Raw genomic sequence first — 21,092 nt, forward strand, 5'->3', positions numbered from 1 at the left:
GACTCCATCTGCTGCAAGATGATGTTGGAGGTCTTTGGTGCTGGTCTGTGGGTTGACTCTGACTGTTCTCACCATTCGTCGCTTCTGTCTATCCGAAATCTTTCTTGGTCTGCCACTTTGAGCCTTAACTTGAACTGAGCCTGTGGTCTTCCATTTCCTCAATATGTTCCTAACTGTGGAAACAGACAGCTTCAATCTCTGGGACAGCTTTCTGTATCCTTCCCCTAAACCATGATGGTGAACAATCTTTGTCTTCAGGTTATTTGAGAGTTGTTTTGTGACCCCATGTTGCTACTCTTCAGAGAAAATTAAAGGAGGGAAACTTACAATTGACCCCCTTAAATACTCGGATTCACCTGTGTATGTAGGTCAGGGGTCACTGAGCTTACCAAGCCAATTGGAGTTCCAATAATTAGTTCTAAAAGTTTGGGAATCAATAAAATGACAACGGTGCCCAAATTTATGCACCTGCCTGATTTTGTTTGAACAATTATTGCACACTTTCTGTAAATCCAATAAACTTCATTTCACTTCTCAAATATCACTGTGTGTGTCTCCTATATGATATATTTAACTGACATTTTATATTGTAACAACCAACGATTTATACAGGAAAATAATGACTATTAACAAGGTTGCCCAAACTTTTCCATCCCACTGTAAATACAGTATAAAATACCGACATCCATCAAGCAGTTACCAAACTATCAATTCACTCTTTAAGGGCTTAAAATATATATAAAAAAACAAAAAAAAAACTATGTTTTCAGAAAAACACACTAAGCAATGGTTTCACACATAAATCAACATAAAATGTCTGTTGCGGGCGGCACGGTGGCACAGTGGGTAGCGCTGGGCCTGGGTTTGCTTCCTGGGTCCTCCCTGCGTGGAGTTTGCATGTTCTCCCCGTGTCTGCGTGGGTTTCCTCCCACAGTCCAAAGACATGCAGGTTAGGTGCATTGGTGAGCCTAACTTGTCCCTAGTGTGTGCTTGGTGTGTGGGTGTGTGTGTGCCCTGCGGTGGGCTGGCGCCCTGCCCGAGGTTTGTTTCCTTCCTTACGCCCAGTGTTGGATCCAGCAGACCCCTGTGACCCTGTAGTTAGGATATAGCAGGTTGGATAATGGATGGATGGGTATCTGTTGCTGTGTGCTGTGGTGGCTGTCGCTGCCTGTTCAGTGTCACTGGCTGGATTGGCTGCCCCTTTGTGGTGGCTTGATGGCCAGCAGGAATGCGTGGCGGGTCGGCTGTCTGGCTCTCTTTGCACAGCAGTTGGGAGGCGGTAGCAGATGCAGTGTGACACTATATGGTTTGTACCTCTTGTCATTGTAAGTGGCGGTCCCCCCCAGGTGAACATTGCTACATGAACATGCTCAGCACCACGATCAGCTGATGCTGTAACCTCACTTTCATTTCTGATTTCCATCTCCAGATGGAGATGGAGAGTTTGAGAGTTTGATTCAGCGATAACACACAAAACGTCGCCCACAGAGTATTTTACTTTGCGCATTCTCTTTGCTCTCTCGCCAGATGTTGATACCATTTTAGAGGTTGTTTGCTCTTTGCTACTCATGCTTGCACAGGCAATCGCGGTCAAATCAATGACGCTAACTTTCCTTCCAGCAAGGAGAGTCAAAATGAAACATAACAGCGAGTTCTGTCACAGTTTACAGCCGGTTACCGTCCTCACCTCCTGAATTTTGACAAAAGTCGACATCCGCCTTGAAAGAGTTAAGTAAACTTGTATTGGCTTCCATCCATCCATCCATTTTCCAACCCGCTATATCCTAACTACAGGGTCACGGGGGTCTGCTGGAGCCAATCCCAGCCAACACAGGGCACAAGGCAGGAACCAATCCTGGGCAGGGTGCCAACGCACCGCAGGACACACACAAACACACCCACTAGGGCCAATTTAGAATCGTCAATCCACCTAACCTGCATGTCTTTGGACTGTGGGAGGAAACCCACGCAGACACGGGGAGAACATGCAAACTCCATTCAGGGAGGACCCAGGAAGTGAACCCCGGTCTCCTAACTGCGAGGCAGCAGCGCTACCACTGCGCCACCGTGCCGCTCTTTCATAAACATCAAAATATAATGCAAAGCTTGAATTTTAACATGTGGCACGTTATGTTTTAATGTAACAACAAATGGGGAGTTCATAATCTTGGGGAGATTTTAGAATTAAGTTAATAAATAAAGAATGAAATCTCATGGACTGCACGATTTATCTTAGCGTGTGCACATTTCAAATTTATTCTTTGACATTTTCTTTCCAGTAACTGAAAAATATTGCTAAAGATCAATACCAAAAATAAAAATTCAAACTTTATGGTCGTTATGCAATTACAGGTAAGCAAGAATCAGACTCGGGGTGATGTGTTGTGATCCGCTTTGCGTTTTTTATGCACAGATAATGCTGAAAACCGTATTTTGCTACAATCTAAATGGATGGAATAACATCATGCTGAAAAAAAATCATGAATATTTTCAAGTATTTTACAGCTCATTAATATTTATGAGTGGGGTGGAGCCTCCAACTAAAAACACAAGGCCAAATCAAAAGCAATCAAGGCAGTTTTATAATGAATTGAAATTGAACAACTGCTTAAATCGAAAGTTGGTGATAATGATGTGAATCTGTCAACAGGCGCTAACACAGAAACAAACTGATGCATATTACGACACTGTATGACTGAACCGCTGTGATAGGCCTGCTGAATTTGGTCTCGTGAAGCTTCAGCGTGGTGTGTGAGTAGCTGTGTGACAAATGAGGCAAAACAATTTTGATCGAATGCAAGGTTGGGAGCATACGCGGATAGTGCAATGCGGCACCCACCACACAATCAACCAACCGGATTAGGACCCTAGTGCAGCGGGTGACACCTCAGCACCACACAGTGGTGAGGTTTTCATGGTGGCTAGAGGACAAGCAGCCTCCTGAACCCCCTAAACACTGTTCACAATGTGGCAACTGTCAATGTTTGGGTTACGGGAAATGTGGAGGTCACCAAGGCTGGCGGTGTGGTAGCCTGCAATAACACAAAGGGTGCGACAGAAAAAATATAAGAAAGGTAAGCCAAGAAACACACTTCTGTTGTCCCAATTTCAATGTTGGGCTGTGCGTTGGTTACTGTTCCAAAACATATCCCATGAAGAACGTGCATTAAATCTGCGTCAGTACGGCAATGGATACCAGACAGACCTTTCCTACTGTATTTATGCTGATATTTGGGTATTTAACCGTTTCTGGTAACACCGCAGAATGCTATGCCATGTGTACATTCTCTGACTTGTTAACTTAGGAGGCCTTTAGGCAAGAAAGCTTGAGGCTCCATTCCAGAGACTGTTTTGAACCTCGTTAGAACATTAGAACAATCGAGACGAGAACAGGACATTCAGCCCAGCAAAGCTCGCCAGTCCTATCCGCTAAATTCGAGTTTTGAAAGTCCCTAACGTCTTACTGTCCACCACACCACTCGGTCGCTTATTCCAAGTGTCTATCATTTTTTGTGTAAAGAAAAACTTCCAAATGTTCCTGTGAAATTTTCCAACTGTGTCCCCGTGTTATTGATGAACTCATTTTAAAGTCACCATCTTGATCCACTGGACTAATTTCCTTCATCATTTTAAACACTTCACTCAGGTCTCCTCTTAATCTCCTTCTCCTTAAACTGTAAAGACTCAGCTCTTTTAATTTTCCTCATAATTCATTCATAATTGAGCCCAGTCGCTCTTCTCTGGACCTTCTCTATTGCTGTTATGTCATTTTTGTAGCCTGGAGACCAAAACTACACCCAGTAGTCCAAGATGAGGCTTCACCAGTGTGTCATCTGGCATGTTAGTATATCTTGCAGCATAATGAAGCATAGAAATTAAAACAAAGCAAAACAACCACCTAGAAAATGGGTGGATGTTCATTAGAATAATTCAAATTCAGATAAAATGTGAGGCTGTCTTAAGTTGCATTTTAAAGGTTTATAACATAACCCTGCAAAAAAAGACGACCTATTGCACATTGCTAAGCAGACAACATTGTACAAGAAAAGCTGTGGGTCACGTTTCAGTCGCGGTTCCTCCCCTGGCTGGAAATCGAAGTCTTGCTTCATGTCCTTTTTGTGCCATTTATTTATGTTATTTATTTATTTTGTTTGTTGAGTATGTGCATTAACCCTTAAACCGCCACATACTTAGGGGGTTAATGCACCCCTGGAGGCCAAATACTTTTTTTCTGCACTTTTTTACGTCACAATTCATCAAGAAAAAGTGAACACATATTTTTTTTCATGCAAAGAGCATTAGAAGTACTGCAACGCTGATCATTTTATACACTGCCAATGAACTATAAAAACTATTTTAAAAATTACCGCAACAATCTATTATTATATGTAGAAGGTGCAAGTGACGCCATTGATGAAATTCAGTAAATCACCGAGCCAACTGCCCTTGAACTGGCTGCACACAGAGGTAAGCACTGACGCTCGCAGGCTAGTCCAGTGCAGCCGCCGAATCCCAGGGACAGTGATGCTGATTCGCTAGTGGGCGCCAGTGGTCATACGCGGGCTGCTCAACGAATGTACAGCGCGGAACTGATCAGCTCTGGCATGCAGGCAAAGTGCTCTGTGAAGCGACTATAGCCGGTTGTGGCGTTCAATGAATGTACATCGCCGAATATACTCGGCCCCTGTGTGCTGGCAAATTGCACTGAGACACGACTATAGCCGGTTGTGGCGTTCAATGAATGTATGTCGCCGAATATACTCGGCTCCGGAGTGCTTCCAAATTACACTGGAAACCGACTTTCGCCGGTTGCGACGTTCAACGAATGTACTTTGCCGAATATACTCGGCTCCAACGTGCTGGCAAATTGTATTGGGAACTGACTCTAGCCGGTTCCGGCGGTTTACGGGTTAATCTCTGTATTCGACCTTGTTAATAAGCTGCCTCAATTATGTTCCATCTGTCTGGTGGGTGCTCCCTGCCAATCACCACCAGGAACTGCCCTCTGCCCTACATGTTTGGAGGGACTTCCACAGTTCCTAGTGGTTCATTTCACGGTGAATGTGCTCTGGGAGTTTTGGGGAGTTCTTGCACCTTTATGAATTTTTTTATGAATTTTTTTCAACCCTCTTGCTCCGCTTTTTGAGTTTGTTGCTGGACTGTGCATTGGGAGTCTGTTCACCCGGATTGTCTTGTGTTTTCAGGCAATTCCATTGTGCTTTTTGTGCTCCATTGAATTTTTGTTTGTTTAAGAGCAATTTGTGAAGATAATTTTTACTTTCTCGTGTACGAAGTATTGTAATCATCCAAAAATTCAATTTCGAGATTTTGATGACCGTTTTAGACCTCCCCGAGTCTGAAAATACTACTTTTGGAATTATGTCTGTGTGTCTGTCTGTGTGTGTATAAAAACGATAACTTGAGTACGTGTTCAGTTAGGTCAACCAAATTTTGCTTACAAGTATTAGGAACAAAATGTAGATTTCTATCAACTTTTTGGCTATTTCCACTAACCGGAAGTGGTACTTTTTTATTCATGCAGCTGAAGAGTCTCATTTATTTCACTTTACTTTTATAATAATTGCTCAATATATTATTCATTTGATTTGATTTGTTATTGATGGTTCTTTAATGTACATGACATAATAAATAATCATTGTCTTGCAGGTTACTCATCAAATATCCCTCCCCATATCTGAGTATGTGGGCGGCACGGCGGCACAGTGGTAGCGCTGCTGCCTCGCAGTTAGGAGACCCGGGTTCGCTTCCCAGGTCCTCCCTGCGTGGAGTTTGCATGTTCTCCCCGTGTCTGCGTGGGTTTCCTCCCACCATCCAAAGACATGCAGGTGAGGTGCATTGGCGATTCTAAATTGTCCCTAGTGTGTGCTTGGTGTGTGGGTGTGTTTATGTGTGTCCTGTGGTGGGTTGGCACCCTGCCCAGGATTGGTTCCTGCCTTGTGCCCTGTGTTGGCTGGGATTGGCTCCAGCAGACCCCCGTGACCCTGTATTCGGATTCAGCGGGTTAGAAAATGGATGGATGGATATCTGAGTATACGAGAAAGTCGAGGGGAGAGCACTCCTGATTATTTTATTCTGTGACGATTTTTCAAAGCCCTTTTTGAGGCTAGCCAGGGATTTTAATGCTATCCTTCTCCCATTATTGGAAAAGCCATTTGGAACTTTTTTGAGACTTATGTGCTTTGGGATTCCTAGTTCACGAAACTGTGTATCTCAGTGCTGGTACCACATGGCAATGTTTGCTTCAGTTCAAAGTACAGAGTTAAATTTTAAAGTAAAACTTTAAAATTAAAATAAAACAGCACGGTGGTGCAGTGGGTAGTGCTGCTGCCTCACAGTTGGAGGAGGCCTGGGTTTGCTTCCCGGGTCTTCCCTGCGTGGAGTTTGCATGTTCTCCTCGTGTTTCCTCCCACAATCCAAAGACATGCCGGTTAGGTGCAGTGGTGGTCCTAAATTGTCCCTAGTGTGCGCTTGGTGTGTGTGCCCTGTGGTGGGCTGGCACACTGCCCGGGGTTTGTACCTGCTGTAGCTGCTGGTGCATAAGGCGAAGTCAGGCACGGGTAAAACAGTCAGTCCAAAAGTTAGTTTTAAAATATTTAGTGAAAGTTAAAAGCAAATAATCCACACAAGAATAAAAGAAAAAATAGTTACACACATAGAATAAAAGGCAAAAAAAGGAAAAAATGTATCTTCTATAATCTTAGCTTTTCTTGAGAAACTTTAGTTATTTCTGTACTTCTTGTTTCTATACTTAAAGGTTCTTAATTTCTTCTTCTGTACACCTTGAGCATATGAACTTTGAAAGTTGAAGCTTTGGATTAAACTCATATTAATGTTTGGAGAGAACATACATTTCTTTCATAGTCTGAACTTATGGTATGGTCTTTTCCTCCTATAAGTTAGCAAGAGTTAGAACCTTCTTACTGTACCTGAGAAGCCGTGTGAGAATAAACTCAGTTGTCCAGTACACAAGGACTTAAAAGATAAGCATACAGCTTTCTGACCGTTTTGAAATGGTTCTGAAATGTTAAGTAAATAGTAACGATTTGAGATGTAACAAGATGACGCTTAGAATTGAACTTTTCCTTTTTTGCTATTTTAATTTTCCTTTTTTAGTGTGAACTGTTTTACTTTAAAACTTAACTAAACTTTAAAAAACAAAGATATTTTGTCTGTGGAATCATTTCCACGCGTCAGGCTTTTGTTGAATCCCATTTTTTGAGTTGAAGCTGCTGAACTTTGGTAATTTTGGGAAAACGCAGCTACAGTACTTAAATAAGCAAGTTTTCTTTACGTGTTACTTCACACATTCTAAGAGTCCGTAGGCCATCAAGCACAATCATGAGCACGAACTGGGTTAAAAACCGTATACCTCTATACCTTACACGAGGCAAGGCTAGACACTAACTGAACTTTAATGTTTACTAAAAGCTGTTAGAAATGGCAAGAATATACCAATACAATTCTATTCATGGGGTTTATAGGAACCTCCCATAGATTATGCATTGCATTGCCATAGGAAAATGGCTCTTACACCTGCCTCGCGCACTGTGTTGGCTGGGATTGGATCCAGCAGACCCCCGTGACCCTGTGTTAGGGTATAACGGGTTAGAAAATGACCGACTGACTGACTTCAAGTTTGAACTCATAAATTCAAAAATGTACGGTTCTTAAATATGAAAAGTTACCTGCAGGACAAGAGAGTCTAAAGCAACCCTTTGAATTTCCGGTACGGGGTAAGGAGCAAAGGCCTCATAATCCGACTCGGCATACAGCCGGTAGCAGACTCCTGGTCCGGTTCGTCCAGCACGGCCCTTCCGTTGTTCTGCACTGGCTCGGCTGATCCAGAACTCCTGCAAGCGCTGCATTTTTGCTTTGGGGTCAAAGCTCATCTCCTTCACCTTTCCTGCAAAACATTTACTAAGATGTTTTACCAGAATATTCCACTGAAAATGCGGATCTTTTATATATTGCTTACACTGTATCACTTGTAGTGACAACTAAGAAAAAATGTTAACCTTGGGTTTCAATGTAGTATGGAGATAAAGTTTTTGATATGAAATAATATAAGCCCTGCGGTGGGTTGGCACCCTGCCCAGGATTGGTTCCTGCCTTGTGCCCCGTGTTGGCTGGGATTGGCTCCAGCAGACCCCCGTGACCCTGTGTTCAGATTCAGCGGGTTGGGAAATGGATGGATGGATGATATAAGCCAAATGTGAGCAGAGCTGTACAATGGCAAACAATAAGAAAAATGTCCATGAAAACAAAAGAATCTCACATCTTACTCACATCACATAATCCATATGTCAGTTATCTCAGTTGTATGTTTGAAACATGCAAATCGCATTCATTTTTTCCGAAAATATTGTTAAATCAATACGGGTATCCACTCCTTTTAGGAACATCCAATCCTACTTACATCCGAGGCTCATTGCAGCTGTCTATCTTATATCTGTCCTACCGTCCCATCAAACATACATTCGACGGCTGTCAGTGGGGAATCTATCTTCCCGCCCCACGTGTGTTCTTAACAAAACCATCTGCAGTGGCGACTGTACAAGAGTACAGTACATGTCTAACTTATGACATATATAGCTCTCTATAATAAAAAAAAATCTTAGAGAGAAACAGTAAGGCGACGAGACGTGATCTTCACGTTAAGATCACGGAAGACACTTGAAAGACCCGTGAGACTAAAGAGATTGGCCACGGAGCATCTCGCGGGGACCTTAAACATGAGACTTTGTGCCAAAAGATTGACCCCGGAGCGTCTCGTGATGACATAGAACAGGAGATTCTTGCAAGACACGTCTTACTTACAAATAAATAAGAGCACAGGCAGCCAGCAAACACACTCAGTCGTGCTTTGGCTTTGAGCAGACACAGATCCAGAGCTCTCAGTGCACATAAAATGTATAAGGACAATATGTTATAAATTAAACATAGACGACTAAGCGAAGAAGAAAGCAGTGCAGAGAAAAGAGACTCAAAAGCGTTAGGGAGGCAAAAAAGAAAAAGAATAATCTCGGTGCAAATTCAGAAAATAAGGAAAGTAATTATCAGCTCGAAAAACAAGTGGAATTGGAAAAAAAAAAAGCAGGTCCAATCCGGACGTTGGCGCTATACACATGCAGAGCAGGTTAGAGATTAGGAAAGCTGTGGAATTCGAAAGGCTCAAAAAAAAAAGTTGGCACAATACACATGTGGAGAAAGTTAAAGAATATGAAAGTAGGAAAATTAAAAAGTATAAAAAAAAGAAAGAAAAGATTGCAGGAGCGCAAACAAATGGAAATTATTACTCGAAAAAGGGAAAATAATCTCCATAGACCAGGAGTCATTGAAACAAAAGCAGGATAAATCGAGGTCAGAAATAAAAGACAAAGAGTAGAAAACAAAGTAAAACTCCATAAAGAGGTTAAAAAACAAGGGGGCCAAACACATCCACAGCAGGTTAGAGAAAATGAAAACTGGAATTCAAAAGACTCGTAGAAACACATGTGGAGCAAGATACAGAATATGAAAGCAGAAAAAAATGACAGGGTCAGAATAAAGAAAGTAAAGATCGCATTAGCGCAAAGAAAGAGAAATTATTACTCGGAGAAATAACAAAAATGGGAATAGAGATCGAATATATGGACACAGGCGATATGTCAGAAGTGTCTAAATATTGTAAGGCTTTGAAGTTTAAGTCAAGAGAATTTCAAAAACGGAGTTTACCTCGCATGCATTTATTGGTTACTTTGCAAAAAAAAAAAAAAAATGATTAACTGCTGATGATGAAGATCGCTTTGTCTGTGCTGAAATTTCAAAAAGAGACACCGATCCTGAATTAGGGTACAAAGGGATTAAACACACGTCTCACTGAGCTCATTAAAAAGAGTCAGCACATCAGGACTCGAAAGATTCCAAATATTGTTTTAAAAGAAGTTCTGAAATAAAAGTGAAACTAATGAAATAGCAACAATTCAAAGAAGAAAAAAAATCTTAAAAGTGTGGTGAGCGAAGCGAGCAGGGGGTGAAGCCCCCTAGTTAATAATAATAGTAATAATAATCCTTCACATTTATATAGCGCTTTTCTCACTACTCAAAGTGCTCTCCACACAGGGAGGACCCACAATCTCCTTACTGCAAAGCAGCAGGACTGCGCCACGTGTGGATGGGAGGCAACTAAAGGGCTCGAATGAGGGAATTCCACGCCACACCAGGGGTGGAGGAGGAGGGTGCGAATGTTTTCTCACTTTCCACGGCACACCAGTGCCCCCAATGACGTCAAATCCTCAGCCTTCCTTTAAAGCGGCCATCTTTGCCTCATCCAAGCCAGTTCTGGTCTGGGCTCAAACTCACTCTAATGGGCAACCAATTTTGAAATTTGCAGCCGGGTTTCAAGTATATGGGAGGCTCCCTCAAACCATTTTCTGGTTCTTGTCTTTTCATTTGACAATATTTACTTATTTACAGCTATACCAAACTGATATGTTACAGATAAAGTATGAACTTTTTATTATTTGTTTTGTGTACTGCATAACAATTTTCTACCATTGTCATAGAATATCAGGCATCAGCTGGTTGGTTCCAGTCATGTTCACTCGTGGCTCCTGTGCGCATTTTATATTTCGTAGCTTATATATTTATGATACAAGATACAAGCCTAAAAAGAAGTGTGATGAACAGCATTGCAGGTTGGATGGTCCAACTTGGACCCGAAAGGAGGAGGCCGGTGCGGTATGAAGACTTGTGAGGACAGTGTCCCACCACTCATCCTCTTTGTCTTCAAGGGAGACTGCTGCGGTCACGAGTCTTCACACCACACTGGCCGGGTCTGAGTCGGACCATCTGACCTGCCGTGCTTTTCTGCACCTCTTTTTTTTAAACTCACTTAGCACACACAGCTCAGCTCCACCTGCAGAGTCTGACCTGCCCCGTCAAGACTCACCTGCCTGTTGTTGGTTACACAAATCGTTACCACAAAAACACGAAAGTGGCAAAGCAATGAACATTATCATGTGTGACTTTGGCTGGTCTCACTATACGATAGTGACAATTTTGAAAAACAAGGAGCTTTACCTAAATATGTGTGATATTACTGTGTCTTGTGCTGTATATTTGACCCCCCTGTAATTATAGAGATACGCCCATACTGACTTATGTCCCCAGTGCTAGACTCAAAATATTGGCACACATGCACATCTGATGATCACCCTCCAAGCTCTTCCCAGGTAAGTGATGCCACCCTGGGCCAAGAGGAGGCACTGTAGCTAACTGTCTTCTTCTTCCTCCACAGTGCCGAGAAACCACCCAGTGAGGGCCACTGACGCCTTCCAGTTTCTGGGCTATAAAATGGCCATTGCCCGGAATGACGGGGTCACTTCTTCACAAGTCAACCAGAGCTAAGGTGGTCTATTAATTTGCTATAGCAGACTAGAGAGCCTGAGTGTCATAGGTGGTCCATGGTGTCTGGCGAGTTTTAAAATAAATAGTTGCGCCCTGTGAGGTGCACGTTCTAACTGGGCACAGGCGAGTGTGCTTCACTCCGGGGACAGTTGGGATGCCCGGCTAATGGTTCCTCAATCAAGTGCCTCATTAGTGCCTTGGAGGGAGCAGCATCTCACACCCGTGCCCAATTAGGAGAGACGGTATAGGCATGGCAGAGTGGGGAGACAAAAAGAAAGAGAATGCCCCCTGGAAGAGAGAGAGAGAGAGAGAGAGAGAGAGAGAGAGAAACAGAGTGAGGGAGACCCGGCTGAAGAGAATGGAAGCGGGTGGTCGGAAGAGAAAGCGTCAGGCCTTGCAGGACCCTGAGGCCGAGGAAAGGGCGCTCCTACTGAGCGATTGACTGAGAGTAGGAACGACCTGATGTGCAGGTTCTCCCACGGACGGACTGGCATTGGGAGACGTGTACAGTTTGGCGCGGCACCCTAGGGTTACTGAAGGTTTGGCAATGGGGATCGGCAGGTGTCTCCTACTGCAAGATCCGGCAAGAATGAGTGGAAAAGATACTGGATTTTAGAGGGAAGCATACAGGGGGCTCTTGAGTGTCTCTTGGGAGTGTTAACGTCTATTTAAATGGAATATTTATTGGATGACTTTTAACTCCATCATCACCTTAATTTTTTATGGATTATGTATTTATTGAACCTTTTGAAACGCATTGAACTATTTATTTGGACACTGTTTTGTTCCTGAAAAGCAGCTATAACACTTTTGCATCTAACCTTTCTTCTATGTATGTGTCCTCATTTGCCTGGCTCATCCTTGGTTACGTTACAGGCGATGTATGTTAAAGATGGTTCTGGGAGAGTGCAGCCAATCCACTTCGTCATACTAAGTAACAGCAGACACTTACTTTGCATGGTGACTATTTTTGTTTGCTTTTTGTGCCATCGTGCGTTTGTTTCGTGTTGAGATTTAAAGTAAATGGGGATGGCTGTGTTGGCAACTCAAAAAAAGTCCCTTGGATGACCACACTGTATAAAAGTTGATAGATACCTGTAATACCAGAGAAATCAATGAACATTACAAACAGCAAACACAAGTCCCCTTGGGATTTAAGTTAAGAATCTGAAATGAGAATGAGAATTACACTTCATGCAGATAGACAGACACACAGAGAGCCCAATATGGCATCTGCAGTAGGTGCTCTTTGCATTATAACACACCTAAAAACTGTTCAGGTGGAATGTGAGTTGATTCAATGGGCAATCAGCTCTGCAGCAATCTTATCGTCATCTATATTTCTGTTTATGTTTTACTTTACCTGAGTCAACAACAAATCTGACTCCATCGATGGTAACTGATGTTTCTGCGATGTTGGTTGAAATGATGCATTTTCGTATGCCAGCCGGAGCTATATCAAACACCTAAATGAGACGAGGGAAAATAAAGAGCGTGACCAAGTACACAATGTGGAATTACACATTATTCCAAGTCTGTAATGCCCCATCCTGTAATGAGGTAACTTTCGTTTCAACTAGCATTTTGAAAATAAGCATGCACTTGTACTCTGAAGATTGATCTGTTGTCTAGAGCATTGGTGTAGAACTCCGAGCCTGCCTGGAGGGCCGCAGTGGCTGCAGGTTTTCATTCTAACCATCTTCTTCATTAGTGGCCCATTTTGCTGCTAATTCACTTCTTTTGCCTCATTTTTAATTAATGTGACTCAGACCCCTTAGTTGTCTCTTTTTCCTTAATTAGCAGCCAAACACTAACACTGCACAACAATGATTTTGCTTCTTGAACACTGTTGGGTGTTTCTGATTGATTTTTGGGTGCTGATCACGAATATCACATCAGCATTTACCCCTCACGTACCGTTTCAGTTTTGTCATGATTTTTTCTTGTATTTGTGTCCAAACATTTGCGCTCCCGTAAGTGATTTATCAACAACGGTTTGTACAGCCTGGGCATGTCCAGGTATGGAATCACGCCAGGTTGGAAGCTGTTCTGTGGAAGTTGACATCCTGGGCTGGTCTGAACGAGCTTGATGCTGACTCAGCCTGCTATAAAGGTTGCCTGCTCATTTGGTTAATATAGATAGTCAGTGTGTATGTGGAGTATCAGTATATTAAAGTATAGTCTCTGTAGCAATATAACAGTAAGTAAGCGTGATGCTATAGACATTATGGTGTCGGCGATATGTCTCATCAATGTCCTAACAGCCATGATACATTCTGCCTTATCTGTTGCGAATATACACTTGCGCCTCAAAGACGTTGGATGACTGCTCTTGTGAAGAAAGCTTATCGTCTGTATTTCAGATGGTGATCAGGACAAGGATAGGACGCCACACATTTGCTGTGCGACATGTGCTGTCAGTCTGAGCTCAGAGGCACTCTAAAGGTGACGCCATTTGCTGTTCCGATGACATGGTGAAAGACCATGTGACGGACTGTTAATTCAGTTTGACTAATGTGTCTGGTTTCTCTGCCAAAAACAAGAAGTCATTGAATATCCTAATCTGCCTTCAGCAATGAGACCCGTGACGACAGTCTTCCAATTCCGAAACCACCAGAGGATTGGACCTTAGATGAAGAAACTGCAATGCACGGTACTGACAGTGACAGAACTGTGCTCATCAGGTGATCCACATCTGATAACACAGTCCAAATTGAACGGTCTGGTCAGAGATTTGGGTCTGTCAAAAGCAAAAACCAAGCTGCTGGATTCGAGACTGCAGGAATGGTGTTTGCTGTCACCAGGTACGAACATTTCTGTGTTTCGAGGCCGACATCGTGATATAACCACATTTTTTGCACAAGTCCACAGTCTCTGTTTCTGTTGTGACATTGAAGGATTGTTCTCGGCCTTGGGTTGTGATTACAACCCGGAATAGTGGCGTCTCTTCATTGATTCGTCAATGTTAAGCCTGAAAGCTGTTCTGCTACACAATGGCAATGTTTACCCTTCAGTACCTGTTGGCTATGCAGCACACATAAAAAAAAACGTATGAGAATGTGGAACTGTTGCTGAAGCACGTCCAGTATAGCGGGTACAACTGGAATATCTGTGGAGATCTTAAAGTCGTTGCTCTGTTACTAGGACTGCAGCTCAGCTATACAAAGTACTGTTGTTTCATCTGTGAATGGGACAGTCATGCCAAAGAGTCACACTATTCTCGACAGAACTGGCCACTCTGTAAAAAGTTAGTTCCAGGACAAAAAAAATGTGGCTTCGCTTGTCAACCCGGCAAAGATAGTTTTGCTTCCTCTTCACATAACATTGGGACTCATGAAGAATTTCGTGAAAGCACTGAACAAGGAAGGTGAAGGTTTTCATATTTAAGACAGACGTTCCCAAGAATAACCAGCGCCAAGATCAAAGAAGGCAATTTTGTTGGCCCCCAGATCAGACATGAGTGACAAATGGTTTGAAGATCTGTTAGTTGGGCTGGAAAAAAATTGCCTGGAAAGCCTTCAAAGACGTTGTTGACAATTTTCTGGGCAATTACAGAGCCCCAAACTCCATTCAGCTGGTAGACAAACTTCTCAAAGCATACAAGACAATGACGTGCAACATGTCACTCGAGATTCTTTTCCTCCACTCACGCTTGGACTTCTTCCCCACAAATCTCGGCGCTGTCAGTGATGAACACAGTGAAAGGCTTCACCAGGACATTGCTACGATGGAGAGACGATACCAGGGCAACTGGAATCAATGCTTGCTGACTACTGTTGGACACTGCAACGTGATGCACCAGACATTGAATACAAAAGAAAATCAGGAGCAAAACACTTTAAATTCTGTTGAATTTAATACAAACCGGATTCCAAAAAAGTTGGGACACTAAACAAATTGTGAATAAAAACTGAATGCAATGATGTGGAGATGGCAAATGTCAATATTTTATTTGTAATAGAACGTAGATGACAGATCAAACGTTTAATCCGAGTAAATGTATAATTTTAAAGGAAAACTATGTTGATTCAAAATTTCACGGTGTCAACAAATCCCAAAAAAGTTGGGACAAGTAGCAATAAGAGGCTGGAAAAAGTAAATTTGAGCATAACGAAGAGCTGGAAGACCAATAAACACTAATTAGGTCAATTGGCAACAAGATTGGGTATAAAAAGAGCTTCTCAGAGTGGCAGTGTCTCTCAGAAGCCAAGATGGGTAGAGGATCACCAATTCCCACAATGTTGCGCAGAAAGATAGTGGAGCAATATCAAAGGTGTTACCCAGCGAAAAATTGCAAAGACTTTGCATCTATCATTATCAACTGTGCATAACATCATCCGAAGATTCAGAGAATCTGGAACAATCTCTGTGCGTAAGGGTCAAGGCCATAAAACCATACTGGATGCCCGTGATCTCCGGGCCCTTAAACGACACTGCACCACAAACAGGAATGCTACTGTAAAGGAAATCACAGAATGGGCTCAGGAATACTTCCAGAAACCATTGTCAGGGAACACAATCCACCGTGCCATCCGCCGTTGCCAGCTGAAACTCTACAGTGCAAAGAAGAAGCCATTTCTAAGCAAGATCCACAAGCTCAGGTGTTGTCACTGGGCCAGGGATCATTTAAAATGGAGTGTGGCAAAATGGAAGACTGTTCTGTGTTCAAACGAGTCACGATTCGAAAGTTCTTTTTGGAAATCTGGGACGCCATGTCATCCGGACCAAAGAGGACAAGGACAACCCAAGTTGTTATCAACGCTCAGTTCAGGAGCCTGCATCTCTGATGGTATGGGGTTGCATGAGTGCGTGTGGCATGGGCAGCTTGCATGTCTGGAAAGGCACCATCAATGCAGAAAAATATATTCAGGTTTTAGAACAACATATGTTCCTATCCAGACGTCATCTGTTTCAGGGAAGACCCTGCATTTTTCAACAAGATAATGCCAGACCACATTCTGCATCAATCACAACATCATGGCTGCGTAGGAGAAGGATCCGGGTACTGAAATGGCCAGTCTGCAGTCCAGATCTTTCACCTATAGAGAACATTTGGCGCATCATAAAGAGGAAGGTGCGACAAAGAAGGCCCGACACGATTGAACAGTTAGAGGCCTGTATTAGACAAGAATGGGAGAGCATTCCTATTTCTAAACTTGAGAAACTGGTCTCCTCGGTCCCCAGACGTCTGTTGAGTGTTGTAAGAAGAAGGGGAGATGCCACACAGTGGTGACAATGGCCTTGTCCCAAGTTTTTTGGGATTTGTTGACACCATGAAATTCTGAATCAATATATTTTTCCCTTAAAATGATACATTTTCTCAGTTTAAACTTTTGTTCCGTGATTTATGTTCTATTCTGAATAAAATATTAGAAGTTGGCACCTCCACATCATTGCATTCAGTTTTTATTCACGATTTGTATAGTGTCTCAACTTTTTTGGAATCCGGTTTGTAGCTTATACGAAACATAAACGTGACTAAATATGCGATTGTCAGTAAACATATAAATGTCTATGTCTCTGCGTTCCTACGTGATGCAGTAAAACCTAAACTATATTTGTGCTTACCCAGTAGGTACCTGCTGTCACAATCAGCAAAAACTTTTTAGGCAGCAAGACTTTTCAAAACGATTGTTGTGCAGTGATAAGAAACAAAACAAGCCACCACATGACCATGTCGCCTGTGCCTATCATGCAACATCTGAAAATAAAGAAAGGTGATGGTCTTGGTAAGGTTGATCTCTCAGGTCACCAAAACATTTGGATGTTGTTCTATGAAAAAACAGAAAAATCAACAGTTTTGGAAATGTCTGCTGTGAGAGAATGAGAGCAGCAACAAGCCATGGAATTGAATAACGGGTTTAATTAACAGCAAGAATCAGCTTCTCATTAAGAAATTGGTTGGAATGGAATTGGTTAGAGTTTGAAATCCCAGTTTAGTTGCTCATCTGTTGGCTTGTTTCACATCTCCTTTCTGTTTGGCTATCATTTAATGAACAAAAGAATCAAATCAGAGGATTGAATCCTTAAAAACAGGGCTATTGAAACGAAGGGAAAATGAGTTAATTAGCAGTGAAAACTGATTAGGAAAAAGGTGAGAATGAAAACCTGCAGGCACTGCAGCCCACCTGGCCCGGAGTTCAGAGCCTCAGTTTTGCTAGTCTTTTCCTACTTTTCGATGTGGATAAACTTTGTAATGACAAAACACCCAACACAGTGCCAAACAGCAAAAATGTGAAAGCTTGAAACACATTTTTCGACTGACTGACTAACTGGAGTAATGATTGCCATGAATTTAGTGGCAGTCCAAGTTAACTGAGGTCTACCTGAGCTCAAGTTTGCTAAGATGACATGCTCTCAAGGACAAGGAGCACATTAACTGGAGGCACCCGATTAAGTATCGGAGAGCAGAAGTGGAGTGGTGGGTGAGAATGAGAGCCAGGACCACATGTAGGTCATTATAGGCAGACTGGGATGCATTCTGAAGAACAGTGAAAGTTGAAACATAGAACTCCAAAAGAGGAACCTAATGTGTGTGCTTGAAATGGTCGTCAACAAAACATTTGTTTTTTGATTTCCGTAGATCAACAGGGGCGATGTGACTGGGAGACAGAAGAATACAGGCAGTAGAGGTGGGTGATATAATGTCATTACAAAAATACATGTTGTAAGTGCCATGGAGGATGGACGGGAAATGATCGAAGATGATTTCTTGCCCTTTGTTCACCTTGCAACGCTCAACCTGGTTGGATCAAAGAATAATGGATAATGGACGAAATTAAATGCCAGGGGCAGTTGATCCCCCAGCATGAAAGGTGGCAGTGTACTGTACCTCTCAACAGATCCCAGTTTGCACACCCCAGGGTTGAATGGCACTTAGAGTATGGAAGTGCAGCGCTGTCACGGTCCTTAGGTGCCACCAGAAGGTGCTGCTGGGGAAGGACATCCCTGGTTTTCACATGACCTGGAGGTGCTCCTGGCAGGCAATGCATTAACACCAAGAAGCACCTCCATGTCTGGCTTAAAAGGAGTCCACCGCCTCACCACAGGCGTCAGAGGGCAACACTCATCAAAAGAAAGGGAAGGGCTGTCAGAGAATTTATAATTGTGGTGCCATTGGCTGTGCTTACACTTCATACTCACTTCATTGCTCTTGCATTTATATCATCATTGTTCAAATTAATATTCCTGAAACTTTTGTAACCCAACAAAAAAAAAGACAACTAAACATTACCAACATGATTTCTTTTTACTTATGTGTAGCTTACCCGATCTTGGTCAGCCACAGAGAGGGTACTGTGGAGCGGAAGGGCAATCCAGCGCTTTGTGTGCGTGGCATACGTTTGCACGGCCTCCATAATGGTAGCGATCTCAGAGACACCACTAAGGAAGAGTAGCAGGTCTCCACGCTCATCTGCTGGGTACTTGTGGTCAATTCCTTGCAGGATCCGCAGATAGGGTCTAGGATCCATTTTCTCAGAACGAGAGGGCTGCTCCTCTTGTGGTATGGGTTGATAAATAACCTATTGACAAGGAGATTGAGAAAAATGGATACACGTTGTCACACACATGTGCATGGGAGGCAGCTAAAGGACCTGAATGAGAGGAAATCCACGGCAGACCAGAGGATGGTGGAGTGCATCAACTCTTTCTCTTGCTTCTCTACAGACCAGTTACGGGAAATTCTGCCTGGCTCTGATGATGTCACTTCTGGCCTCAATGATGCCATTTCTGGTCCTGGGCTCAAAGATGACATCACTTCCTGTCCCGGCATCGATAACGTCACTTCAGGTTCCGGCCCCTATGATGACGTCATTTCCTCAACTCCCCTTTAAAGCCACCATCTTTGTGCCAGAGAATCGGTTCTGTCTTGGACTTGAATCTGTACACATTGTACTGGCTTATACCCAGCTGGCAGCCAGGGAATATTATAATGGGTGGCTGGCTGCCCCAAACCTTTTTGATGTCTCCAGCCATTTTTTGTGACAACGTCTAATTGTTGAAACCTATGCATTTCTTAAACTTTACATCAAAACATCAGAGCTAAAGCATGTTGGCACCAGGCTGTATCAGAAAGCAATGCCAAGATCCAGAAAAGTCCAGAGATGTCTGAACTAACTTCACCTATGCTGTTCTCCTACTATTGACTCATCTTTTGGTGACAGAACTTTATTTATCCCCAGGGAGAAATTGGGCTTTTTACAGAACCTGTTTAGACAGATGTGCTTCTTGACACACTTCTGCTCAGTAATTCATTGTGTGAACCTCCTCAGTGTTGGTGTGTCAGAGAGAGGATGTGCAGCATTGTTCATAATGGCACTCAGCTTTGCTTCAATTCTCTCCTCCTCTACGACCTCCAGGGGGTCCAGAGTGGGTCCCAAAACTGAGCGTGCCATTTTAATCAGCTTTTTGATTTGGCGGGCCTGTCTTGAAGTGATGTTACCAGCCCAGCATACCACAGTGTAGAAACTCAAACTGGGCATCACAGAATTGCAGAACATATGAAGGATGACACTACCTACCTGAAAGAATGAAGTCTTCTAAGAAAAAAGAGCCTGATGTGCCCTTTCTTCTCTAGCTCCTCTGTGTTTCCAAGACTAGTCCAACCTGTTATTAATGTGGATCCACAAGTACTTGTAGGTGTGCACCACATCTACATTTAGTCCATGAATACTGACCAGACGAAGAGACTCCTTGGCGTGTGGCAGCTTCCCTGGATTACAGTGGTGCCCTGGACTCCCACGGCCCTGTTGGGTACCACTAGGAGGTGCTGTCGAGGACTTATATGGCATAAGCTTTTCACTGGAAGACCACGTGGATGGAAGAGCAGAAGCACTTCTGGGTTGGCCAATAGAAATGGACTGGACTAACCTCACAGGGACGAGCCGGAGTTGAGTGAAAGACAGACGAAGCTTGCTGGGAGGAGCGGAGGAGAAAGAGAAGAGAAAGAATAATTCTGGGTTGTATTGTTTACTTCTGGCTGTGGTGGTGGGAAACACTTTGGGGAAGAGTTTACTTAAAAATAAGCTGTTTGAACTTTGAACTTCAGCCTGGTGTCTATTGTGTTGGGTTAGAGGAGCAACAGTGCCCTCTAGTGTCCACACCTCATTAAACTTTATTTTATTTTTGGATTACTCTTTGTCTTTCCAAAACATGCAGTTTTCTGAAAAGCACCCAAAGCAAGGGTCTGAAACATAAATCAACATAAAATATCAGTTGCTGGTTGCTGTGGGCCCCAGTTCACAGTCTCTTGTGGCTCAAGATGCTTAACGGTGGCATGACGTCTGGCCTATACACATATATATATTACACACACACATATATATATATATATATATATATATATATATATACACACATATATATATATACTAGCAAAATACCAGCTTTCCAGCGGAGCGAGAGTAGTGTGTTAAAAGAAGCAATGAAAAGAAAAGGAAACATTTTGAAAATAACGTAACCTGATTGTCAATGTAATTGTTTTGTCACTGTTGTGAGTGATGAGTGTTGTTGTCATATATATATATACATATCTATACATACACACACATATATAAACATATATATACATATACATACATATCTACATATATACACACACAGCTATTTCAGTATCAGTGCAATACGCTGTTTGTTAAAACGGTTGACTTCATTTACGCAATAACAAATCAAATCATTCAGTT

General features: G+C 42.7%; 1 protein-coding gene across 1 annotated transcript in view; it reads right to left on the reverse strand.

Moving 5' to 3' along the window:
- The window catches only part of dhx34 (DEAH (Asp-Glu-Ala-His) box polypeptide 34), a 107,261-nt gene that overhangs the window by 41,931 nt on the left and 44,238 nt on the right, over nucleotides 1-21,092 (reverse strand). The window contains exons 4-6 of the mRNA XM_039768037.1: nucleotides 18,678-18,932; nucleotides 12,773-12,875; nucleotides 7,707-7,924 (exon numbers count right to left, since the gene is read on the reverse strand). Coding sequence (XP_039623971.1) covers nucleotides 7,707-7,924; nucleotides 12,773-12,875; nucleotides 18,678-18,932 — 576 coding nt within the window. The remainder of the gene's footprint in view (nucleotides 1-7,706; nucleotides 7,925-12,772; nucleotides 12,876-18,677; nucleotides 18,933-21,092) is intronic.

The sequence above is a fragment of the Polypterus senegalus genome, chromosome 11 (assembly GCF_016835505.1).
Source record: "Polypterus senegalus isolate Bchr_013 chromosome 11, ASM1683550v1, whole genome shotgun sequence".
Lineage (NCBI taxonomy): Eukaryota > Metazoa > Chordata > Cladistia > Polypteriformes > Polypteridae > Polypterus > Polypterus senegalus.